Here is a 26,930-nt window from a genome sequence, read left to right as displayed (position 1 = left end):
TAGGCGACCCATCGTGCCACTGTCTGTGCCTGGGCCACCCCCGTCTTAGGAAGGTGGGTCAGATCTCTTACCCACCCCTGAACTGATAAAGTGGTCTTAACTATAACTTTGTCCGTCTGGGTTATTGGCTCTACCACTTGTAATGCAGAATAGGCAGCCAAGAACTGTTTTCAATCATACAATATCTTTCCTCTGCTCCATGCTACACCTGAAACCAAAATCTAATGGGGTTCTGAACAGAACTCTGACATTGCCACAGGCCCCAGCCAAAGCCATCTTGAGTTACGTGAACATGTAGCTCAGCTGGGAGGGTAGGATCAAATATACCCAGTGCCTGGGCTTGTTTAACCACCTGTTTTACTTGTTGAAAAGCATCCTGTTCTGTTCTCCCCCAATCCCATAATTGGCCCTTTTTGGTAAGTCTATATAAAGGTCTCAGCAGCTGCACCAAATGAGGTATAAAGGAACACCAATATCCCAATATACCTAGGAATTCCTGCAGCTGCTTTGCTGTTGTAGGGACTGGAAATGCTTGAACCTTATCTATGATGGCATCAGGTAACACTTTGGTCTTTCCTGACCAGACTACCCCTAGAAATTTTATGGACAGTCCTGGACCTTGCAGTTTTTGAGGATTGATAGCCCATCCTCTTTCACTTAGGTAGGCAGTTAATGAATCTGCTGCCTCCCCTACTGCTTCCAGTGAGTCAGATGTTAACAGGAGGTCGTCAATATAGCGGTATAGGTTCACATTGTTTGGTTTTCTCCAATCAGCCAGGTCATGTGCCAACACATTATGACAGTATGTTGGTGAGTGCACATACCCCTGTGGCAGGACCTGAAAGGTCCACTGCCTGCCTCCCCACGTAATTACAAATTGATCCTGTGATTCTTTAGCAATAGGTATGCTAAAAAATGCATTTGCAGAATCCAGGACACAATGGTAGGTTTTAATTTCCCTACTAAGAGTGTCCATTAAGGAGGCAATATTGGGTACGGCCGCATGGATGGGCGGCGTGACCTTATTTAGTTCCCTATAATCCACTGTCATTCTCCATGTTCCCTCCGGCTTCCGTACTGGCCATATGGGGGAATTATATGGGCTGTGTGCAGGTCTTATAATACCTACTTTCTCTAATTCCTGCACTGTCTTAGATATTTCTTCTTGCCCACCCGGGAGTCTGTACTGTCTTACATTAGTAATCCAGCGTGGTTTTGGCAAACAAATTGGCTCATGTTTCGCATGGCCCCTCAATATTGTCTGTATTGCCCGGATACTAATGTACCTCTGCCGTAGTCTGAACTCTCTCACAGTCGTCTGGAGAGCCAGACCCCATAGAATGTCTATGCCCAGGATATATTCTGGAATTGGGGCAATCGACACTTTATACTCCCGGGGCAGGAGACGCCCAACCCCCAATTTCAACCATGTTTGGGTGACTGGAATAGTCTGTCCCCCAAACCCACCAATCTTCACTCTATTACCCTTAAATTTTGTTTGGTCTCCATATATAATTGATGTTTCTGCGCCGGTATCCACTAGAGCCATCACCTTCTGCAAATTTGTCTTAGACCAGAATATTGTCAGTTCTACACAGGGCCTCCGGTCACATCTGGAGGCCCTATGGGGACCAGTGTTTTTCATTAATCCATGAACTTTGCCAGATCCAAATCTTTTGCCACAGGTGGCTCAGGCACTGTAGCCCGCGACACCTGCAGATGTTTTTTCCTTCTGTTTGGTATTGTGAAGTCAGCCAGATTCCAGGTTGTTGTCGGTGTTTCTTGTATAATTCGTACTCCCAATTTTCTGGAAACACTCTGAAATTTTTGATCATTTTTAATGCTTCCACAGCTGTAACAAAACACGGTTGGGTTGCCCATCAATTTTGGTAAATGCAACCCCAGCCCGTATGAGGTCATTAAACATAGTCTTCTGGGATACCCTTACGGGGCCTGATCGGGGTATCTGTGGAGCAGGCTTTCTAGTTTTAATAGGGAAGGCCTCAGCATCTTCCACTACACAAACATTGCGCCTGGTTCTTACGCGCTCCGTCTCCCCTAAGTCTGCCACTAACTGGGCTGCCTGCTGTATGATGGCCTCTGGTGCCACCAATGGATTTAATATGGAAACTAATGTCCTGTAAAGGTGGGAGGGGGCCTGCTGCAGTATGAGATCTCGCATGCCCGCTGTAAATTTCTCTGTATTGGGGCTTTCAAAAGTGTCTGCGTACATAGCCTCCCTCATACCTAATTCTCGGATGTGTGTCTGGAGGTCCTCCATAGAGGACCACAAACCAGTGTTGAGGGGAACATCAGTTTTGTTAGGCGGCATGCTGCCATCAACCAATCTATAATAGAATGGTTTTCATAATTGTAGTGGACAGCTGCATATAACCTTTGCCTCAAGGCCGGATTTATTGTTATGGACGCTTATTTTGACATTTCTGTCCCATTCACTAAGACACTTTCAGCTCCTGCATCCCATAACCTTAGGAGCCATGATGGTATGCTTTCCCTTGGTTTTTGATGGAACCGCTGTACTAGGTCCATCAACTCATTAGCTGTATATGGACGAGCTGTCACATGGAGGCAGGTTTCAGTAGGGGGCCTTTGGTCAGGAGGCACCCCTGCTGGTCTATCTTGTACCTTTTTTGTTTTTGAGTTATAATAGGCCAAATCTCGAATGGGTCCACCATAGATGGAGTTTTGAGATCTGCCTCGGAGATCTTTTTTTCTGCAATGTCTAAGTCTGCCTCCTCTGATTTTTGGATGTCCTCTACCGATATACTCCGTATTTGTCTTGTGGGGACATTTAGGCCAGGCTTTTTGGTTGTTAATGTACCCAGCTGTTGCTCAAGTTTCTCAATACGCTCTCTTAATAATTAGTTTTCAGTTTCCATGTTAATATTAGCAGCATCTAATTTAAGTATGGCCATTACTAGAGGCCAGGCCACTGCAGAGGCAGCTAGCCGCTGCTCCTTGGTAATGAGTATGTCCTTATCTAATCCTAGAAAGTAGTCAGTCAAATAAGATGGGGAGGGAGAGGCAGTCCCTGGAACCCGCAGGGGTCCCCATTTCTCAATAATGGATGCCAACCCATAGTAGGGTGACCCCATGAAGCCTGGAATTAGACCAGGGATTGTTTGGTCTAGGGGGGTAATGTTCTCCCCCTGGCCCATTTAAGCATATTCCAAATAAAGGACACATTGGGTAAGTATGAATTATTATCACTAGGTCTGCCTGGCTCACCAAGTATGGGGTAAATAGCTCCCAAGGATGGTACTTCACAAAGAAATAGTATAGATGATGGTATATCTTAAGTAGTTCTACATAGATAGTATACAAATAATACAAAAGAGAGGATGGCTCACCTTCAGGATGACAAGGCTCACAGGGGACTCCATGTGGGAGGGATCTCCAAGAAGAGATCCTTCCCTGGTGGTGGTCAGCCCTTAAATGGGGTTTGGGAGAGGTGGAGCCAGGCTCCACCCCTTCCAATCACACAGGTATATCACCTCCACCTGTGCCCCCATGGCTGACTTGGTGCTCATCTCAGGCAACCAGTCAGTGGTTCAGGCCATGATTCAGCAGTCCCCACACAGAGGGCACCTCCATCCCCGGAATGGCGGGCATCTAGATTGGACTGGAGAGTCTGACGATCAGCTAAAAGGCTCTCTTTCTGGATCAGGAGACTGTCCCTTTCCGATTGGAGACTCTCTCACTCTATTTCAAAAACTCTGTCTCTCTGGGATAGTATTGAGTAAGGCCTGGTAAGCATAAGCCAGATCCCAAATAATTTGGGCCTCCTCAGATCTGTTTTAGCCGCAACATCCCTGTCTAGGCTGTGCATCTAGATCTTTTATAAAGTACTAAAGAGAACTGGCCCTGAAATGGGAAGGGACCTCTTCTCAGTAATATCTTAGTCATAAACAGTGTGTTCTGTTGAATCAAAAATATGACTATCAGAAAGGAAACAATTATGTTTTTAATTATGTTTTTACAATCTTTGTCATAGCTTGAGAGCCACGAAGGAGTGAGAAAGGCACCTCCAGAAGCCTTTGAGCATCATTTTGCTTCCTAGAACTGTGATTAATTCTGCAGGCTTCTCCTGAAGGACTTTCCTGGTTAGAATATTTGTTCTTGTTCAGTAGTGCACACTTACAATATTTTGAATGAAAGACTTACCTCCCCCTCCCAACAAAGGGACCTTATTCTAGCACACTGATCCTTTATCTGCAGTTGTATTTTATGGCATAAATGTCTTCCCATGACCACACCCAGTGTTTTGTTGTGACTTGATGTATTTCATCTTAGCTTTTTGCTGGATGTTCTTTCTGTTGTGTCCTGTGCTGAGGTACTCCTATTAGACTCTAGTGCTTTCCTTCCATATAATAAGGAAAGTAACAAGATTTTTTTTGTTGCTCTCACAAAATGATCTTTGTGGTACTTAATATTTCAGTCCCAAGAGTTACAAGAAAAAAATGTGACTTGGAAAAACAAAAAAAGTCTGACACATTGCAAGGTAAATAATCCCCAAAGATGGAATTAAAAAAAAAAACAGTATAGAAGATGGTATATTTAAGTAGGCTATATAGATGGTACACAAATAGTAATGCAAGAGAAAATGGCTCACCTTTAGGATGATAAAGGCTCACTGCAGACTCCACATGGGAGGGATCTCCAAGAAAAGATCCTTCCCTGGTGGTGGTCAGCCCTTAAATGGGGTTTGGGAGAGGTGGAACCAGGCTCCACCCCTTCCACTCACACAGGTATATCACCTCCACCTGTGGCCCTTGTGGCTGACTCGGTGCTCACCTCAGGTGACCAATCAGTGGTTCAGGCTGTGATTCAACAGTTCCCATACACGCTTTTAGACAGCTTTGGATAAAATCTTAATGCCTTCTCAAGGTATTGGCAAAGCTATTTGAGCACGTTTCACCCTTTGGTTATTCACTCCTTATCCCTTGCTGACACACAGCTTTATTTAAAAAGATGCACTGTGACATATAATTGTGTGGGCTTTTCACGTTTAAACTGTATAGAATATTCACGTAGGTAAATATGTGGCCACCCACTATGAATCTGTTAGAAAGCCTCATCGTATTGGTGTGTGGCAGCTAAGATAGAATTATTCTCCTGCTTCTATTCACATAAAGCAAACTGAAGCCTGGAAGTTCCTTGCAGTTCAGTGCAGAGAGCTCAACATGCTGATTTAAAGGGAAGTCTAACATGATAGCCTGTTGGGTATTTCATATGAGGGAAGCTGGCTTTTAGAAGGATGATGTAGTAAAACTTCTGCTCTTTGTCTTTAATGGCAGCGTCTGTTCTACCTTGAGAATTAAAGAAGTCATAAACATTAATTATTATAAAGCACAGATTTGTGGTTTATTTTTCATTTTTCCTATTGCTCATGATGTTATAGGAAAGGAAGAATTCTGAGTAAGAGGTGCTATAAATCTGGTTGTTCTGGGGAAATTATCAGCAAAATGATCTGAAGAAGGAAAGTAATGTTCCCAAAATAATACTAAAATAGCAAAATCTTTTGGACTAACTTGTTTTGCTTTTTGTTGTAGTGGCCAGAAGTTTATTATTGAGTTTCTTCCTGAAAGACCACAATGAAACTCAGTAGTTTTTCAAAGAGCCTTTTATGGGAAATGATTGAATAGGCACAGAAGATGAGGATAATGATATTGTTGAAAATTCTATCCAGTCTGAACAGATTTTCAGAAACAACTGCAGGCAGTTGTGGCATTGTTGCTTTTTTTTTTCTTTCCATTCTGTTCCCTAACATTATGCAATATTTCTGCTACTGCAAACTCCTTATCTAAAGCCATGAAGAATGAGTTGGGATCGATACATTCACATAAAATAACTTCTGTTTGTGAAACTGTTAAATGTTTCTGGGATTGTTTGTTTTGTTCTTCTGCACTTGGTAAAGAGTGGTCTTGCTTGTTCCTTTCAACCTTATGCAGAGAGCTGTTACATTGTACCTTACAGAAACTATTTGTTTCTGGTCTGCCCTCCCAATTACAATTTTTAGGAAGTGAATTTTGTAATTTGGAAAATAGAAAGTTAAATATGCATTCGACATTCACAAAATCTCAGCACTAAGAATTTTTCTTTTTGAAACAGAGCAGAATTAGAAAACTGCTTTCACAAGCATAGGTATGTTTTTTCCTTCAAAAGTCACCAATGTGGAGATTGGAATACTCACTCGGGGTCATAAGTTTCTCTTTTACATCACTAAAAACAATTGCAACAAACAGGGATCTCTTTGCAGCCTCTCCTGGATATGTAGTTCATTTAGTGTTAAAAGTTCACTGGGTGTTTAGGCTGTTAACAAGCAACTCTGAACAATTTTATGGCAGTCAGAAAATCTTGCCAGTTTGTAAGCAGTTATGTGGAGCTTGAGCACAGTCTTTGCGGTGACTGAGTTCAGTCATCTGCAACTGAAATTATGGAAAACTTTCTCTGAGAATGCAGAAAAAGTATCTTGCCGAATTTGTCTTAAACTGATCCCTATAATAGGGCTGCTATGGGCTTAGCATCTTCCTCTCAGCTTTGAAGTAATAAAATATGCTGAACTGCTATTTTGTTGTCATAGGTGTAGGATTAAATTAAATTTATTTGTGCTTGAAATAATGAAAAATGAATATTCATGCAGTGCATGCTTAAGGGCATGCTAAATCTGTTGTTTTGGGATTCCCTATCTTCAGCAGGTGAGTAGATTTAAATTTCAGTTTTCTGCTCAGCTGCCTTCCACAACAGCCACTCATTAAACTGTTGCCCACTGACCCACTGGTTAATTCAGTGCAAGTGGTTTTAGGTTGAATTTCAATGTTGCTGTCTTTGGAGAAAGATGATTTCCTGCTGTATTCTTCATGGTAATCCACTTATCAAAACAATTGAGCCATAGATGGTACAGGAAACACAACTAAGAGTGTTATATGAGCACAGGATAGAAAAGGGTTGGAAAATGCCCAAGATGCATAGTGCCAAAGAAAGCGTACTACTTAGCTATACCTGTGTCTGCTAGTTTGTTTTCCCATAAAAGGCACTTTGAAAAGCCATTGAGTTTCATTATGGTCTTTCAGAAGGAAACTTGATAATCTTGTGGCAAGCAAAGCAGACAGTGGTATGGGCCGCTGCAAGACCTAGGGCCATGGGTTGAGGCAGCTGAGTTTCTTTTGGATGTTAATCTGTTCTGAGTTCTGGTCAGCCTATGGTAGTGTATAAGGACAACTTCTCTGGAAAAAGATAACCATTTATTTCAAGTAGTTGAATACTCAAATGGAGCTGTGTGCAGAAGCTTACGCAAGCTGTTGCCTAAATAGAGTTGAGGGAAGTTCTGGATCTAGTGCTGTAGGATACAGTCTTGTTTACTGTTTTGCTAAATGTATTTAATGCAGTTTAAAATGAATAACGGTGTTTAACAATGGAGGAACACACGGAGCCTTCATGAGCTTGTTTTTTAGCTTCCCAGAAGAACTGTCTGCTTTGCATCTTGACCCACAACTTTAGAAGTTGTTTGTTTTTATTTTTAATGGAACTGTGAACAGTTCCGTCTGGATGTTGTTTTATGAAGGGCTGTCCATAGTACAGTTTTATTGTTCTTCCCAAATCAGCTGTAAGTTCAGAAAATATGTGATTTTCAGAGAGGGTGAGAAGTAGTGCTTAAATATTTCCATTCAGGAAACTCGTGCAAACATGCTAGGGCAGTTGCTAGGAAAGTTGTCTCTGACATGATAGTGCTTGAAGTGAAGCCTCTTGCTTTGTCTAGAGGGAATAATGAAGAAGGGAAAAGGTTGTTCTTTAATATTTTGAGCAGTTCAGTCTTTGTAAGACTTTGTGTTTATTGACTTCTTTTATCTGCAGAGAATTGTCTGAGTGAAACTCTACTTGAGTGCTTAAGATTTTGGTTAACTTTTGGCAGCCCATCTGGCGTTACTGGGTGTAACTTCAGTATTATAAAGCTAAAAGGTTGTAGAGTACCCATCAATTTTTCTGAAAATGAAGAGAATTATTTATATTCTTTATATTATATTATTATATATATTATTTATATTTATGGAATAATGACATCCTTACCAAACTATTTTAAATAAAGCAGGTGCCTCCTGGCACAGTTTTATAATTCTTTCAATTAGTGTTTTATCTTGGACTTGATGAATAGTAAGTTAAAGTAGGACAAAAGCTTGGTAAAATGTAATTCACCCATCTAAAATTATGATGCATGTACTACAGCAGTTCAGATAGCACTGTGTTTCTGCAAGGGGTTTTGAGACTAGGTCTTGAATATAAGTATGGGTATTACAGGGTAAGAAGTAGGACCACAAGTGAAGTTCAGTTATTATCACAATTAGTGTTATCAGCTTTGTCTGTGTGCATTCCTTTCTTCATCTATGTTGACTTTTTTCCTTATATTGCAGCCTGACAGTATGTGTTCTTAAAAGCCTTTTTCCTAATTTCTCATATCTGTATTTTAAAGCTTTCATACATTTCTTGTAATCATTTTCTTTCTTGTTTTTTTTTTATTATTTTTTTTTATTTATATTTAAATGGGGTTTTGCCTGGTTGCCTGCTGCAAATTCTGACCATCCTCCTACCACCATCCCAACCCACTAAGCTACTAAACCAAATCCCTTAGCACCTCATCTAAACGCTTCTTGAACAGCGATAGGGATGGTGCCTCACCCACCTCCCTAGGCAGGCCATTCCAGTGCTTGATGCTGTTGGCCTTCTTGGCCACCTGGGCACACTGCCGGCTCATGTTAAGTCGAGCATCAACCAACACCCCCAGGTCCTTTTCCTCTCTACATTCTTCAAGCCATTCTGCCCCAAGCCTATAGCATTGCATGGGATTATTGTGGCCAAAGTGCAGGACCTGGTACTTGGCCTTATTGAACCTCCTCCCATTTTGCTCAGCCCAGCTGTTCAGCCTATCCAAATCCCTCTGAAGGGCCTTCCTACCCTCAGGCAGATTGACACATCCTCCCAACTTGGTGTCATCTGCAAACTTACTGAGGGTACACTCAATCCCCTCGTCAAGTTCATCAGTAAAGATATTAAACAAGATGGGCCCCAATACCGACCCTTGGGGGACACCACTCGTAACAGGACGCCAGCTGGACTTAACTCCATTAACCACTACCCACTGGGCACGGCCCTCTAGCCAGTTCTTCACCCAGAGAAGAGTGAACCTGTCCACACCACGGGCTGCCAGTTTCCTCAGGAGAATACTGTGGGAGACCGTGTCAAAGGCCTTGCTGAAGTCCAGGTAGACTACATCAACAGCCTTTCCGTCATGAAAGATACAGTAAAGGGCAACTCATTGGTTTTACTCTCATGGTAGATATCCAGGACGAGAGGGAATGGCCACAAGTTGCGCCGGGGAAGATTTAGATTAGACCTGAGGAAACATTTTTTCTCTGAAAGAGTGGTCAGGCACTGGAATGGCCTGCCTAGGGAGGTGGTTGAGGCACCATCCCTAGCGCTGTTCAAGAAGTGTTTAGATGAGGTGTTAAGGGATTGGATTTAGTAGTTGGGTAGGGATAGTGATAGGAGGATGGTTGGACTAGATGGTCTTGTAGGTCCTTTCCCAATCTTATGAACCTATGAACCAGACTCATTCAAGCAGTCTGATCACAAGCAAGTTTGGAAGCTGTTGCAAATTGGGGGTCTTTAATGTATAGAGATTAACAAAGTGTATGAAGGACTTGAAGTTTGTCAGAACTGGAGTGTTTTCACTGTGAGAGCAAATCTTGTTGTCAAGCCTGGACATTCTGTCATTTTGCAGAGCAGCCTTCTTCTGATAAATCATTGTGAGAGGGTTGATACAAGAACTGAGTGCTCTTTCTTCAAAGCGTTCTGTAAGCCAGAGCACACTTAATTCTGTCCCAGCAGAAACAGGCTCATTTTGTTGTAAATAAGAGCATAAGCTTCCAGGTGATCTTTACAAGCTTTGGAAAATGCAATAGCTTCAATTGGCAAACAGACACATTTGTCATCTGTAACTGAATGTGTCTTAAGGAAATAAAATTACCCTGTTAAAGTCCCAGGCTTTGAAAACAAGTGGAGTTTGTTTTTTGTGGGTTTTTCTTTGCTTGCAGACCCCATCGTTCAGCTTCTCTCCTCAAATACAGTGTGTTCTTAAAAGACTGTATTGTAGAGTGTTTGAACTTTTCAAAGACGCTCATCTTTATGTTGAGCTGAAATCTTTCAAAGCCTTCAACATGTATAAACTTCAGATATCTAAGATGTGAGAATTACAAATTCAGTTTAGCGCTACAAGTATAACACATCAACCAGACGCAATGCCAGTCCACTACATTTTTTTCCACACAAGTTAAATGGCTTTAATCCTGCAGAAAATGGAATGGGAAAGGAAGCTTTTTGCTGACATTTTGGCAAGTTATGCATTACTACCAATAGAAAGGTGCCATGAGGCTGGGCTCTGTCATTTCTCCTGCCTGTCTGGGTGAGGATGGATGCCCGAAGTCCTGTGAGCCAGCTGGGAGCCCATCTCCTGATTTACCTCTTGTTGTATTTGGTAGCCAAGCAAAAGAAAAAACTGCTTGGTTGTGGGGCCTCCAACCAGTTTGTGTTGTTACCTGTGCCAAAGAAACCACTTGGCTTGCGCATTGGGAAGGAAATAGTTAACACTGTGTTAACAGTGGTGGAGGAACTGTTGTTTTCTGAACTGTTTTTGTTGAAAAAGTGGAGCATTTGGTGACAGATGATGAAATCATTCCTAAAGAACCTCTTGTACTGAAACAAAGTGGAAAATCTTGATCAGTGTCTGTGTAAAACTCGCCTAATAATATGAACTGCTTTGTCTGTAAGGCTGATGTTTTATTTCTCTGTGGAACAGCCAAAGCACAGCTCAAGGAGTGGTGGATTCCTGTCAGTACTCTTCATGTGTTACTGTCTGTAACTTCTTGTTGCTTCTGGTTGTCTTTAGGTTCTCGCAAAGGAAGCAGGTTTTACTACAGAATAGATGTTTTGGAAATTAATTTTTGAAGAGACACTAAAAATAGTGAAGAACGTTAAAATTCTGCAATTTCTATCCCCAAACTGTCCCTCTTTACTTTTGATAAACTGCTGATCTTTGACTGATAACATCTGCTTGGGTGCTCTAAACTATTTCTAGTAAGCTAGGGGAGCTGGGGGCTGGGGGAAGAAACTTTTGGAATAAATTAGGGTGCATTTTTGGCCTGTCACTGTCTGCCATTCCAACTACAGAGATAATAGCTGAAAGGGAAATAAGATCATCAGGCTACGCAAGTCCAGTGGCACACACTAATTCTTGGATTCTCATCACTTATAAAACTATAGTGACTACTGATAATGATTTGAAATGTATTTTAGATAGTTTGTTTTTTCAAATACTGAATGCTGCAGAAGGAATGTCGAAATCTACACGGATTCCTTTTGAAAAAAAAAAAAAGGAAAATAACCTCTGGTGAAAGAGTTGCAAGTTCTCAATGGTTTGTAAGCTACAGTATATTATTTATAGCAACGCATCATATTCTGTAGGGAAGCTAGCTGATTATCTGAATTAAATTCCATGTTCTACTTTGAAGTTTTGATACTAAGATTTCTTGCATAAAGTTTTTCTGCTTCATTCTCAGTTGAACACAGTAGCCTGTACCATGCAGATCGCTTCCTGCTCTGGATTTCTTAGAAACTAGTAGTATTCTGGGGATTTCTTTAGCAGTTGTTTTTAGAATACAAACATTCCTGAAAACTGACTGCTGCACACTTAGCAGAGGAGAGAATCTGTTAGATTATACAGCATGAATGTCAGAAAGCACCGTACGTGACTTGATGGGAATATGAGTTATAGTTTTGAGAAGACACTTAGACATTTTATTTTTTTTAATGAAATGATATGAGAGCCTAAGAAGAACATTCTACCATATCTGCTAACGTTTGCTGCTGCTTGGTGGCAAAATTATAATGGGCATATAACATAGACCTTTTTGCATTAGAAACCTGTAAAATAGAATTTTCTATGGATTTTCACTGTGAGAGAAGGAAGGAAGCTAAGAATCACTGGGAAAATGCTGTTTTCATTGCCCTCTGATTATCCCTAATCAGTTGATTTCAAGATAGAGAGCACAAGTGTTCATTTATGGAAGGAGACAATGCAGTGTGCTCCACAGAAGGCTGTAACTGGGTGGAATGTTGAGAGCTGGTTTCTTGCACAGGATTTTTATGCAAGAAACAATTGTCTTAAGATCTCCCTTAATTGTGGGTGCCCAAGGCCAATCAACAGTGTTGATATATCTAGAGTCTTAGCTAATGAAAATAAGGATTATAAATTGATAATGTCAACAGTTTTTAGTATAGTTTGTTTCTCACCCTTGATAAGAAGATCTTCTAGTTGCTTGCTACTACGAAGTGTTCAGCAGATGTTTGCAGTGCTGGTGGACATACCTGAGACATCTTTGGGGGCATTTTCTAGTAGACTTTGTCTGACTGACAAATATGTTCTCTGGTAACCAAAAGTGTAACTTTCAGTTATCTTTTGGCTCATTGCATAGTTCTGTGCAAATTCTTTTGCACTGCACATGTTGAATAGCTTGTTTACTTTTGGTTCAGCATAGTGTCTTGCAGTGAACGTAGATAGATTCCACGTGCTCTTGCTTCTCACTTTGGCTCTCACATTGGATTGCTATGAGATCTTTACCTAAATAAGAAAAATCAAATGCTGCAAAAGCACCTAGTCTGATTGTTCAGTGCTGAGATGCTGGGTTTGAGAACCAGGGATTTATGTTCCTTCCTTGCACTCCTTTCCCAGTTGCTTTCAGCATGCTGCACATCTTCATTAATTTCTGAAATTGCATCTTAAATGAGAAAGTGCATAAGATGTATGAGCAAGGAAAGGAAATGTATAAAATTAGGAAACAGAATGATTGAGCTGTTTTAAAATGTTTTACGTCATCTAACCTCTATATCCTTGTTCATTGATCTACATTTGTACATCTATGTTCTGAGTAAATTGTGTTCAGATTTTCAGGCATCTGCGATGAGGATGAGAAATACATCCTCTGAGTCACCAGACAGATTTAACATCACTGGATGCAGTATTCTCTTACTGTTTCTTGATTTCTTCATGTAGGTGAACTTTTATGAGCTAATTACTGATGGGTAACCTTTGTTGTTCTATCTTGCAGGCTTTGCTGTAGCCCAGTGTATAAATCAGCACCATCCATCCCCACTCTCATCACCGTCTCCATCCAGTGGCAGTGGGAGTACAGGGCACTGTGATTCAATGGCTGCGAGCTCAACTTCCACTCCTTCTGTTGCACGGAACCCATCAGGTATTAAATCACTATTTTCAGCCTGGGAACCAAGGGTTGTGGAGAATTATAGTTGTTTCTGTAAAATTTACTTCTGATGTTATTGAGTTAAACACAGGGTAGAGATTTATGGTAATTAGATCACTTGATCATTTACCTAAACTAGTTAAAGTAGACTGTGGTGCAAATTTTATTGATGCATTCAGATTTTTATATTGGATAAGGACTTAAATCTTTCAGTGATGATCTTAAGTACTGCTGAAATGATATCCTACTTGTCTGTCTCCTAGCATGTACAATTTGAAATGTTTTGGTTTTTCTGTCTATGTTTAAACAGAACTTTTGTTCTGCATAAATTCAGAGCAACAGTTGTTTACCCTAGTGAGTAGGTATCTCCACAGAAGCATTTTTTTTTTCGAAATGGGCTCTCTTTTTTGTGTGCATAGTGTATATGAAGAATCGTATGATGGTGTTTGTTTTGAAAACAAATAGCACGTGAGGTAGAGAACCTCCAGCTGAATGCTAAGCAAGAAGTAAATTCTGAAGAGTGCCAATTGGAATACTTTTACTTTAGAACTAACCCTACTCCAACTTTGTTTGAATATAAAAAAATAAATAAAAAATAGAAGTGACTTGATTCACAAGACCTTTTCAAACAGCCCCTTCCTCTTGACAGTCTGAAATGGTTGTTCTGGTTCCCTCAATTGAGACACACTCTTTTCCCTTCGTTTAAAAGTCTTATAAAAATAAAAGTAAACTTTTTTGCAGTCTTGTAGGAAATAATACAAACCATGTTAGGCATTTATTGTTTTACACATTGTGAAATACTTCAGTTTCACTGAATGCTGTCAGGAGAGCAGTGTACATTATTTGTCCAAAGTAGCTGTCCTTGCAAGAAGTGTCACTGGAGAAGCGTTAGGAAAAACTGCTTATCAAGTTAATGAGTAGTCTGTAAAGCATTCTAGAATCCAGACACTATATTAAAAAGCATTTATTACTGTGATAAGCTAACACACTGTCACGCTCCGATATAAAGGAGGGAGACGAGGTTCTTTATATGTATATGTATACTCGATGGCGAGATTAAGACACAGCGGGTCAATGTTAGCCCAACCAGTTTATTACAAATACTAGTTGCTTAGGGATATGGGGAAGGGAAGGTGGGCGATAGAAAAGAGATGAAAAGCAAGGAGACGTGGCAGAAAGGAAGAGAGAGAGACAGCATCACCACCGTGGATCCAGCGAGGTCCGTAGTCCGTTGATCTCAGGAACTGGTCTGGTCACCGCGGGGGATGGGAGAAAGCTGGGAAGCTTCGCAGCAAGCAGACACCGTGCCGGGGGGGGGAGGGGGTTCTTCCAAAGAGGTTTTTCCCTCAGGAAAGTCTCTTCTTCAAAGTCTTTGGTTTAGTGGTGATGAGAAAACCAACTGAGCAACTCGACACATCAGTGAGTTACATCAAGCAGATATTCCCCCCCCCCCCGTTACAGCGGTGGGTACATGCGGAATCGCTCCACCAAACATGCACACCAAAGAGAGAAACGAATACATATTTATAGGTATAGCACATGCATATTCATCACATTCCAAACTCTGGTTATCAAGGGGATTAAACCTAAGGGTCAGTTTTGCTGTAAATTTTCAAACCTTGAATGGGGAGAGCTCCTCATTATTCCTGAAGAGAGAGACATCTGTTTGGTTATCTTGTTGGGACAACAGGATGTCTGTCCTGCTTTCTTATCGACAAGTTTAGCTGCGTCCACGTTCTGGCACTAGTTTGATTTATGCCCACCCCCATTTCTAAGTTTTGTTCTCTGTTCGTGTAACACATCTGGCCCAACAGATAAATCAACAGGGAGTAGCACCTTTGGTGCCATGTACAAGTATTATCGTCCTTTGTGGTGATCAGCTTCTCCAAGCTGTACCCCGAAAAAGACTCCTTGCCCCTATTTCTGCTTATCTTTACAACCATAAACAGAGACATTGAGGCACCGCGACAACCACCTAGATGATTTGCAGTTGTCAATTAGAGTCTTATAGCCAGAAAGGCCTCGTGAATCAAGCTTTGAGACAACAAAAGTAAAAACAGTTTCTGTCCTTCACACACACAATCATGATATTCCTGCAATATGCACAACTCCAGAATAAAATTGGAGTCTCTTGCAATCTATTTGAAAACATTGGAAGGATCTTAATTTATTTTCTCTGCTAGCAAGTGATTGCTGTTATCTGGTCTTTGGAGGGCCTGGATAAGTATGTAAAGATCACACAGAGAAGCACTGCAATTTAGCAGAAGTCTCAATATAGATCAACATTAAAGACAAAGTGTTTCACTGCACAGTTCTCCCTAGCTGTGTGAAAAGTCTCAGCTATTATGTTCTTTATTGTATTTGAATCCCTTGTGATCGAGAATTAAAAAGGCATCCATGATTTTTAGTGACTAGGAGATAACAAATTAAATGAAAATTTAGAAAATCTAAATTCTTGTTGTTGCATTAAGCAACGTGTTCGTTCAGAGAAGTGTCAACTAAGACTGTGCTCCATAGTTCAGACAGAGGTCTTTCAAGTGCTTTCAAGACTTCTATGAAAAGCTGAGCAGATCTGGAGGATGTAATTCCTCATCTAGGAAAGGAATATCTCGTTATAGAATAGAATATAGTTATAAAAGTAAAATGTACTTAATATACTGTCAGTTGTATATCAAAAGTGTTTATTTTTGCTGCATTTTGAAAAGTGTGATAACAGGATGCAGTTCTAAACTAAATAATTAATAATCAAAGTTTGGAAATGCCTGATTTCCACCTGCACTTTACCAGTTCAGCTGCCAACATTTAGTATGACCTCTACATTGTGGCTTTGATGTAGCCTGTTTGAAATGCCGTGACATTCAGGAAAGCGGTGTTTGGGTGTGGGATTGTGTCATGCTCCAATATAAAGGAGTAAGACGAGGTTCTTTGATTATGTGTATACCCAATGGCGAGATTAAGACACAATGGGTCAAATGTTAGCCCAACCAGTTTATTACAAATACTAGTTGCTTAGGGATATGGGGAAGGTGGGCAATAGAAAAGAGATGAAAAGAAAGGAGACTTGACAGAAAGCAAGAGAGAGAGAGAGAGAGAGAGAGAGAGAGAGAGAGAGAGCATCACCACTGTGGATCCAGCCAATTTCTGTAGTCTGTTGATCTCAGGAACTCGTCAGGTCACTGCGGGGGATGGGAGATGGCAGCAAGCAGGCCTCAGAGTCCGTCCTAAGTCTCTTTGGGAGTGCTCCTCAAAGATTTTTTTCCTTTGGGAGTTCTTCTCCACAGTTCTTTTCTGAAAGTTCTTCTTCCCCCCGAAATCCTTAGTTCAGTGAAGGTCTTTTATCCCTCATTTCTCAGGTGTTTTTTCCTTTTCTCTTTGTTTGTGTGACATGTCTGGCCCAACAGATAAGCCAGCAGCGGACGTCACTTTCATTGCCATGCAGGAGCATTGTTGTCTTTTTGTGGTGGTCAGCTTCTCCAAGTCGTACCCCCCCAGAAAAGACTATTTGCACCTATTTCTGCTTATCTTTACAACCATAAGCAGAGACAGTGAGGCACCATAACACCCATCTAGATAACCAGCAGTTATCACTCAGAGTCTTGTCACCAGAAAAGGCCTTAGGAAGCAAGTTTTGCGACAAAAGAAAAGGAAAACAGTTTCTGTCTTTCACAGATGGCAGGTTTTTTGTTGGTTTTGGTGTGGGGTGTTTTGTGTTGGAGGTTGGTTTGTTTGTTTGCTTGCTTTTTTTGCATAGGATCTAGGGACAGTGATAGATGCTTTAGGAAACCTAGTTGTAATGATACTGTTCTGTGCCATATCACTATGGGATTGTAACCCTTAGCAAGGTCCATGAAAATTAATGTGAGAATTTGCTTCAGCTGCTTCAGTGCCAAGTCATCAACTTGCAGTGGTGTACTCCAGGGATGAACTCTGAGCAAAGCTCCTGGATTTTGTTCTGCTAACTCTACTCAGAGGGCCGTAATGAAGAAAGTGACTTTCTGTATACAAGTAGTTAACTCAGAGCAATGGGCCAATGAACAGTTGATTCTGAGGCCCACATATCAATTCTGCATGGGAGTTAGTGTTTTTGCTTCAGGTCTTCAAGGAGGAAGTAGCTAATTAGCAAGCAGTTACCAAGATCTGCTTTATGCTCTATGGTAGCACTTGGATGCTGCCACAGTCTGTCAGTCACATTACAGTCCCTCTCTCATTATCCATTTCATTCAAAATGCACGTGAAGATGTGTTCTTTCTCTGCTCCCATGTTTCTTCTACCAGTGAATTGGGTTGTTGACTGTGAAGAACACACAAGGTTGCTCAGGAGCTTCTAGCCAAGAAGGACAATCAACCAAAAATAAAAAAAAAGGGAGGAGAATACATGGATTTCAAGGAAACCACCTCGGCTATCTTCCTTAAGAACAACATCTTAAACCACAACAGCTGCTTCTGCTGTAGACTTGAGGTCATGCTGTCCCAGGATTGTTTATTGACAGATTTAAGATGTTGAAAGTTTGGACCTTGTAATCTACACAGGGAATAAGATTTAGAGCATAATACACTGACTTTTATGTAAAGCAGTGATAGATGAGAACAAAATAATGATGAGTTGCATGTGTGTTAGTTGAGAAAAACAAATGTTACAAGATAGTGTATATTAACAGGTAAGCAGGGCTTTTTTTGAAAATATATCACAGAAAATCGTGTGGGTTTTTTTGTTCTGTAAAAATATATTTTCCTTGATCCCTCCTACATCAAACAGCATCATACTGTCTTAATGTGAGAGGGAAGGTTAACTGAACTTACACAGAATCATTTGATTTAGTACGTTTCAGTTACCATGAGAGAGCAATATTTGCATTTATGACTTTGTCACGTGTAAAAGAAGCTTTTGTAATTGCTGAGTTCACCATTTATTGTCACAATATTCTGTGGCATAGTTTTTTTTTTTTGTTGTTGTTGTTTTTTGTTTTTTTTAAGTCTAGCAGCTCCTGCATTTACAGTATCTGGAAATTAAGCTTTGCCTTTTGCAAATTCTCTGTACCTTAAAACTGAAAAAGCAGAGTCCATCTCTTAAAGAAAGGAGAGCCCATGACAAGACAGAAAAGGTACAACTGGATTCTGCAAATGCTCTATCGGGTTAGGTGTTTTTCTTCATGTTTACAGTCTTTTTAAAATGAGCATGTCCATTGGAAGTGCTGCTGTGCCTACGGTAAAAATGTTCTCTTGCTAGGCAGATTTTTATCATTAAACTTCTGAGCTTAGAATACAGTATCAGCTGCATTTGCTGGAACCATGGATTTCTATAAAGTGCTTATTTTTATATGAGCCAAGGATTAAGATAAAGAAGCTTTTACCGTAAGTTAGCAGTCTTCTAGAGTTACAGATATGTAATGTCATCAGTGTTGTATTTTATCACTTTTAAATTTGCTTAAAGCTTTAAAGTTTAGTTGGCTTCATCACTTATGAAAATGTTTACATTGGAGGAATGGTTATTGAGGACTCCAGAAGGCATTGATCTTCTGTGCCATTTAAGTATTATTTCATATGTCTGGCAGATATTAATGGTAAATGGTCTAAAATAAGTATGAAGATCTGTCCCTTGTTGTAGAGAATAAGTTGGATAGCAGTCTGTAAAATAAAACGTAGATATTGCACAACTAGAGGATGCTTGATCAAGGATGGATAGCCTGTGAGAGCAGTGCCTGCTGCCTTACTGAAACCTTCCGTCTTTTTTCTCTATGCTCAGTAATGTGAATGTGGTAAGGTCTGTTCTCCAGTGCTAGTAATTTTCTAATTAGATGAGGAACTACTTTTGTTTCTTGAAAGTTTCTTCCTCAGAAACTTTCATGCACCAAGCATCATCATCTGAACTGGTGCTTTCTTTTGAAGTGCTGTATTTGCCTTTATTTCAATCCAGGTGTAATACTTCAGCTTCATGTCTTAGAGCAGTAGCGCTGGGTGGTCTGAAGTACTGTCATCTGCTAAGTAGAGCATCTCATATAATTTATTGCCAGTGGGAATCCAAATGCTATATTACTAGAATTTGTAATAGATAGCTTTTCTCAAGGTTTTTGTAGCATGTAAATAGGTTGTGATACAAAAGCCTAGCAGTCCTGCCTCTCTGTAATGCTGTCAGACCACAGGTAGTCCAAACCATATTATGTACATTTCCAGATAGGTAAGCGAACAATAATTCATTTATTTCTAAACAATGAATACTTCCAGCTGCAGAAGTATTTCCCAAACTTAAAACAACTCATTGAGGTCTCAAATTGTTTTGGAGATACCAGCAGTTATGGATGTGTCCTTGTCACTTTTCTTCTTGTTGCTGCTCTAACATTTATCCTTTGTCTTCCTTCCAGTTTCCCTTCCTTGTTTCACTGTTACAGCCTTGGTATGATCTATCGCTGTGTTTTTCTCTAGTAAGGTCTGGCAGGAAAGGACGACGGCGGGTGTTTAGTCTGTCGGAGGCTGACAGTCATGGTGGACACTGGGTTTAGGTCTTCAAGCAGCAGCTGCAACCGAAACTCGCACAATATCCATTCAGGCAGGTTCTTCCATAAGATTTCAAAAGCCCATTAAGTTAACGGAGTATACTTGGTTTCCGTGCTTGCAGTAGTGACAGTGAGGTAGGAAATGAAAGAAAGCATCATAAATATTTGACAGTACTGATTTGGGGGAGAATTGTGCAGCTACTTCTGAAAGTCTTACCTATACTTTCTCCCATATTTCATGACTGTCTTGCCAAAGACTGAAATACTGCAACCTCAGAATGATCTATCAAGCTTCCAGCTTCAAATCAGCCATGCCTTCATTTGCACAGGGGCAGCCATTTAGCAAGCACGGTGTCCAGAATGGACAGTAATGCAGGTATTTGCTAGCAGCAAGGAATCTGTTTATAATTCAGGCAAAACAGAGACACATTCAGTATAAGATTGTCCTCAGAATGTGATGCTTGCTTTTTTCTATCACCAAACTTGGGCAAATGGATTTATGGACTGCTTGTCTGCCGGAAGGGTTGGGGAAGGGAAGTGTAAACAAAAAAGGATGGAAGTAGGCTTTGGACTAGTTCTCAAATCCGTAACCTTTGTCGAGTTTAATTAATTTCTTTTTTCACCACTGCAGCATAAAAATATTTTACTCTTAATATTATAAAAACACAATTTTTCATTTATTAAACTTATTTTGTGTCTTTTTACTTAATGTACTATTATTTACATTTTTGTTTTCCTTTTATGGTATATTACTGTACAGCTCAAGATGCTTTTCTGTAGATTATATTCATTCTTACTTTTATCTGTTCTTTCCTATCTTTTTTTTCCCTAATAACCACTGTAACAGAAGATGATATAGCAGAAGTGGGGTGTTTTGTTTCTGTAATGAAATGATAACGTTGGTAACATTATAGGAGCGCTGAAAAAACTCTAAAGGTGCTGAATCCACCAAGGCACAGACAGCTGGTGATATCCAGTATCTTCAAAATTGCACCATGGTTTCTGATCTTTCCAGATCTGATGCTTTTGTGTCAGAACATCCCTGCTTAAATGCATGTGAGCTGGGGAGAGACAAATAGGCATTTTTTCCCATATTGGATGCTAACTTTATCACATTTAAGAGTACGTTTTAGTGACCGGATTTTATTCAGGTAAAAATTATTTTTGCTCTTTCCGTCCAAAAGTCAAATGTGAACTGGAACCAAATGTTAGGAGTTTGAGTTCTTTTGAAAGCTATCTAGTGCAGTGTAAACATAAGTTACAGGTAGAGAGTAGGGAACTGCTAGCAGAGCAGGTGCCTTGAGACTCCTGAATCAATGGCTTGCTAACTATCTAGTATTTAAAGACAGACATTTCTATAATAATCTGTTCATAATTTTTTTCCTGTTAGAGTACATCTTTTTTTTTTCCAATTGCTTAACCCAATTTCAGAGACAAACAGTTCAAATCATACATAAATGCATAGGGATTTATTTGGATCCTTTGCTGAATTGTACCAATTTAAAAATGGCTCTGAAATTATGAGCTTCCAAGGATTTCTTGTAATTATTGACCTGAAGTGATGTATTCAGTTAGTTGGGATGTGTTACATGTGAAAACTTTCTACATCAAGACAGCACTCTGTTCTTTTGAATTGCAATACCTCTTTATATTCCAGATTTTCATTCCAAGATGCTGGATCTCTCTGCACCACTTAGTACTTCATCAGCACTCTGGTCTTTTCTATCACTGCATCGAAAACATTTGGGAGATCATAATAATGATGAATGCAAATAGCATAAGCTTGCTGTATACCTGAAGCCACTGTGAGAGCTCAGTCCTGAAGATGCAGGTGCCAGTCTGGCAGATGGTCATCTCTAGCTGTTACAGCTGTGACTGCAGGGTCAGTTTTTCAGTTCAGAATCAGTCTAGAAGGAATAATAAGTTGCAAAATAGGACTGAGAGCTGTTGACCTTTCCCAGAATGTTAAAACTTTTTTTTTTCCTCTCTCATTCTGCGCTGATGTTTGCTCTCTGCCCCTCAGAGGTCTAAGTGCTGGTCACTCTCTGGGCATTTTGGCAGGGATGCTCTCTCTGCTGCCCTACAGTGCAGTGACAGGAGTGAAATTCTGACAGCGACCAATGGAAGACTGAAAGTAGACAAGAGTGACTTGCTGCTATCAATAATAAATAAAACCTTTCCCAAAATGCACAGATGAGCTCTGCTTTTGTCTTTTCTATTAATCTATCAATATTAATATTAATTCTATTAATATTAATTTTGTCTTGTCTATTAATCTATTAATATTAATTTTATTAATATTAATTTTGTCTTTTCTATTACAATACTACACGCTGAGTTTGTTCTGCTTATGTTTCCTGATACCTTCTCTTTGTCTTTTTTTCTGAATGCATTGATGGACAACCAAATAGAAAATACAGTGGCTTTTGACTCCAGATAATTGTTTCATGGTGTCCTTCCTAAATGTTTTTTTCTTATATTAAGAAGTGAGTCCCTTTAGCAGTCATTTAGATCTGCTGTGGAAGGATTAGGGACAGCGTAGTGTAATGAAATGCCAGGTTTACAGTGAATTAAAGTTATAAGGAAATCCGCTGATATTTTGTTGTGAGAGAGAGACAAAATATTTAAGACATGAACTCCAGAACCAGAAGTGAAATAGCAGAAGCACAATAGAGATGTGCTATGTTATACTATTCCTGACTGGAATACCATTGACTGATAATATTTTATTTGCCGTAATTTCTCACGCTTGACTCTTGAATTTTGGTGAATTCTTACTATTAAAAAAAAAAAAAAGTCTTGGAAAAGTGTTTAATGTTTTAAAAAAAAAAAAAGCATTGCAGAGAGACTCCATATTTTTTTTAATATTTAAGTGTTAGCATTTATTTTGGAAATCAGAGGAATGAAGCTTTTTTTTTTTCTTTAATTTAGTGGTTCAATTTCCATGCAAGCCTTGCATCACTTCTGTAATTAATCACCAATGTTGTGACTGAAGCTTCATGACATATAAGAATAATCTGCAGAGTTACTTTGGATCTGTCCTTAAGAATAGCTAGTAATGGCCTTTATGTTTCCAAGACTGTTCTTTTAAATCTAAATTTTGTTTTCCTTAAAGCAAGAAGCTTTAGCTACAGATTCAGGAAAAGTAAAATTGAAAGATTTTCTAAGTGAGAATACACCTTTGTTTGGAGAAATGTAAAATAATAATAACCAACAAAATTGTCTTACTGCTATCTCCCTGATACCTTACTGATACTCATTCCATTCTAAGCTTTGTTTTTCTTTGTTGATGTAATTTTTTGTTTGTATTTTTTTTCTCCCTTATGTTCACATTTTCTGTTTTATTTTTACAGAAATAATTGGAATCATATTGAAAGTGAAATATTTTAAGGTTACTGTGTATTAAAACCAGAATTTAATTCTTAGCCTCTGTACTCACACTACATTGCCCTGCAGCCTTTTCTGCAGATACCTGTACACTTGAACACATGCTGTTTTTTAACAGAAACTCTAAATGGTCTGTCTTGAAGCTGGATACCTGTTACTTTAATGGCATCTATTACTCTAGTCTGAAAAGAAAATAAATAAATCTGTGGGCATACTTGCTCATACAAGACTGTACCCCCTGATCTGATACATTTGCTATCTGTCTCAGTCAAAGGAACAGTTTACCTTGCCAGTTAATAGGATTTTAAGAGAAAAAAAGACAAGGAAATGTTAATGTTTTATTTCATTGTGAAGGAAGTTCCAGCAGCATATCTGTTTTCTGTAGGATGTTATGGCTCATTCCCAATTTTATCCATGTTGTATGCTCCAGTTGTGAGCACAAAATTTCATCTAAAAGCCTATATAAAAACAAGCTTATTTTGCAGTACTTTTGTTACCATAAGCACATAATCCTCCTTTTTGTCTTTTCACAGTTGTAGTTTCTGTGACTGAGATGTCATTTTAATTGAATCTGGAGAATGGAATGAGAGAACAACTTCTAAACCTTTGTTTTTTAAAAAATAAATAGGTATCCTTGTGGGCAGATTGGTTATACAAGGGTTCTTTCCTAATTCTAAAGAGCTTCCTGGTATGGGGCACTTAATTTTGTTTAGACTTGGCTAAATTCTGGGGACGCTTCCTTATTTTTCCCCTCTATTTCCTCTCTTTAGGAATATATATGATATTGCTGTATAGTTTAAGATCTGTGAATGTTCTAGTTTCTAATGTGAACAGTTTAGTGCTATTTAGTGCTACAATGGCTAATACATGCCACTGTATTTTATGTGTTGTTTCTAATTACTAAAAAGCAAATTTTTAAGCACAATGCTTCATAGTGCTACATTTTTCACCCAAGTATTCTTAAATACTCATGAAGGGTAGTGCACTGTTTGGCTTAGTGAATGATGTACATGCTAAGTTGAATTTTAGATTGATTCTTGTTATTGATTCTTTCTTGATGTTTTCTTTAATAGATGACTCTTCAGCTCCAGAACAGCCCCGCACAACCGTTTCTGGTCAGATGATGTTGACTGATGAATCTCTTCCAGCTGTCTCAAAGTCTAGCAAGAATGCCGTAAAAAACAGTGACATAGAAACAGCAACCCTGTCCCCTAGCCTGATTCCTGCACAGCAGCCCACAATATCATTAATATCAGATGACAATACAGATACACTAAGTGTAGAGTCACTTACACTGGTCCCTCCAGTTGATTCACACAGTATTCGTTCGTTCAGCTGCATTCCTCAGCCGTCCTTACACCCTGAGCTTGAAGTTTGTGAGGTAGAAGAGACAGAAGAAGAATGTTCTGATTAAATCTACTCACAGACATTAATAAAAAGTGACTCAAATTAACCAAATTCTTCATTGTTTTTCTTTTTTTCTTCGGGAGCACAAGATACTTCCTGAAGCATCAGGAACATCTGGTCTGCAAGAAGAGACCCAGTGATAAAAGAATGTGGGCAGCTTTTAGAATAAGCATCAGATGTTTGGCATATTTCAACTAGGGGAAAAAAAGAAACTGGATTGGATATTTCCCTACCTATTTCTGTTATACTAGAACACCTACTTTCTTCCTATTATCAAATTAAGCTCCAGCTGCAGTAACATAATTGTAAAAGACCTACAGTGTTATGGTAAAGCGAAGACATTTTTGGATACCTGACTTCGAGATGTTGTATTGCGAATTCTTTGAAAAAGAAGAAGCAACGTTCGCCAGGAAAAAGTGTAAATTATAGTACAAAGATTCCACTCCCATTTGTTTCATTGTTGTTTTTCACTCTGATCTCATTCAGGTTTTGGAGGTCTGTATGATACCAGCAGGCTCATCTCCTTTCTGTGTTGTATTCACAGGACTCCAGAGTTCAGTGCTTCATTTTCCATGTGCAATAGTTATTTCCAATTGTGATTCAAAGCAAGTTGCATCTAAAAAATTTTTTTTTCATAAGGTAAAACTCTGAAATTTAATATGACAAATGCTTAGTCATGTTATTGCAAGAAATTTTTGAAATGTTTTTAGTCTTTGCATAACCAGCTACAAAGATATGAAATATTTTAATATCTACTGCTTGTTTGCTCACTTCTGACTGTCAAATTGCTGCACCTCTGAGGAATGATGGTGTGACGATACCCTTTCTACTGAAGGACAAATAGAAGGCGACAGGGGCAGTTATACTCTTAAGAGGTCTGGAGGGTTTTGTTATTGGTGATTTTTCTTGTTGGTTTCTTTAGTGTGTTTTTTTCTGTCTGTCTGTTTATCATCTTTGTGTAGGAATAATTCCAGTAATTTCTTTGAAAGTCTGAAAATGAAAGGGAAAGGTTTTTCTTTTTGGTTTTCCTATTTAAGAGAGTTTCACCAAAGGAAATTACAGCATAAAAGTGATTCTGAGCTTTTTGCCTTACTTTGCCTCATAAATCCCAAATATGAGTTGATGGTAAGCACTGAAGAAATGTGGATTAAAGTTTGGAATGCTCTTTGCTGATTTTATACATAATTTACCATGAATGGTAAATTTAAGCTTTTTGATCAATTTCTATGCATATTAATTTAAGCTAGTAGAAAAAAAAGAGGAGTGTTATTACTGGTCTGTGTATGACACTGTGTGCTCTCTAGCTGTTAAGCATTGAAGTCTACTATAAACTTGCTGCTGTGATTTCCATCAACACTGCAACCTGTTTCCTGGTTCTGCCTCTAACACTGATTTTTTATCAAGTCGGCGAATTTGAAAAGTTCTTGCCTACTTTCCTGTCTTTAATGTTCCTCTTCCTTGGTGTCAGGTAGAATACTTGAATTTATTTGTATATTATATTGATGAGAGTTAATCCATAAGTGTATCTTTACACACTTTTCCATCTTTTCCTTTATGTAATACTTTAAACTTTGTAAAACATGTATACAAGATGCCTGCTATTGAAAAACAGCATTTTTTAATTCCCTTATTAGCTTTTGCATGCAGTTATATTGATTTCTAGTTTTCTCCGGCTTATATTGTGTCTCAAATTGAATCAGCAAATATTCTGATCATTCCAGAATGGCACAAACTCTAAAATGAAATCTGAGAATTTGATGTTCTTAACACTGCTATGGGTGTATGATGGTGAGAATTTGGCCTTGCTGGATTAAGAGGCCATAGTTTTGGATTTGGCTTTTTTCCACGTGCTTAGGGTGAGTTTATACTGCAGTCACTGTTGTAGCTGATGTACGTGTATCTGAATTATAGCAATTTGGGCAGGACCACATAAATAAATTATTAGCTGTATTTCCTGCAGTCGAGACTTCCTCCAGCATGTTGCAGCATTACACTGTAGCCCCAGTAATATTCTAAAGATCATTATAAAAAATGATGCCTTAATTGGAAAGCATTTTATGTTAGCTGTTAACCTGAATTCTTGACCTGGATTACAGAAAATGCCACTGCATGGGCTGAGTTCCCCTAAATAGTATTAATTCTAGTCAGGAAAGCCTTGATCTTTATTTATCTAATTCAAAATTCAGTTCTAGCAAGATTAGGGCCATGCACAGAGGGGCTTTTAACAGGCATGCATAATCTCACCCTTGAGCCACGCTGCACAAGAAGTTACGATTAAAGGAAAAGGTGACTTTATGGTTTTCATTGCCTTGGAG

General features: G+C 39.2%; 1 protein-coding gene across 6 annotated transcripts in view; it reads left to right on the top strand.

Annotated features, from left to right (window-relative positions):
* The window catches only part of CLEC16A (C-type lectin domain containing 16A), a 78,631-nt gene extending 52,617 nt beyond the window's left edge, over positions 1–26,014 (top strand). For 3 of the 6 annotated variants that reach the window (XM_065732317.1, XM_065732318.1, XM_065732316.1), the window contains 2 exons: positions 13,179–13,325; positions 24,282–26,014. In XM_065732317.1, the coding sequence (XP_065588389.1) occupies positions 13,179–13,325; positions 24,282–24,622 (488 nt within the window). In that variant the 3' untranslated portion in view covers positions 24,623–26,014. Of the gene's footprint in view, positions 1–13,178; positions 13,326–13,594; positions 13,622–19,750; positions 19,876–24,281 lie in introns of those variants that run through there. The other 3 variants (XM_065732322.1, XM_065732319.1, XM_065732321.1) reach the window with 3 other exon arrangements.
* Positions 26,015–26,930: the final 916 nt, after the last annotated feature.

The sequence above is a fragment of the Cyrtonyx montezumae genome, unplaced genomic scaffold (genome assembly GCF_038088225.1).
Source record: "Cyrtonyx montezumae isolate F1298 unplaced genomic scaffold, pur_monq_1.0 scaffold_16, whole genome shotgun sequence".
NCBI classification, from domain to species: Eukaryota; Metazoa; Chordata; class Aves; order Galliformes; family Odontophoridae; genus Cyrtonyx; species Cyrtonyx montezumae.
This window is presented reverse-complemented; position numbering and strand designations above follow the sequence as displayed.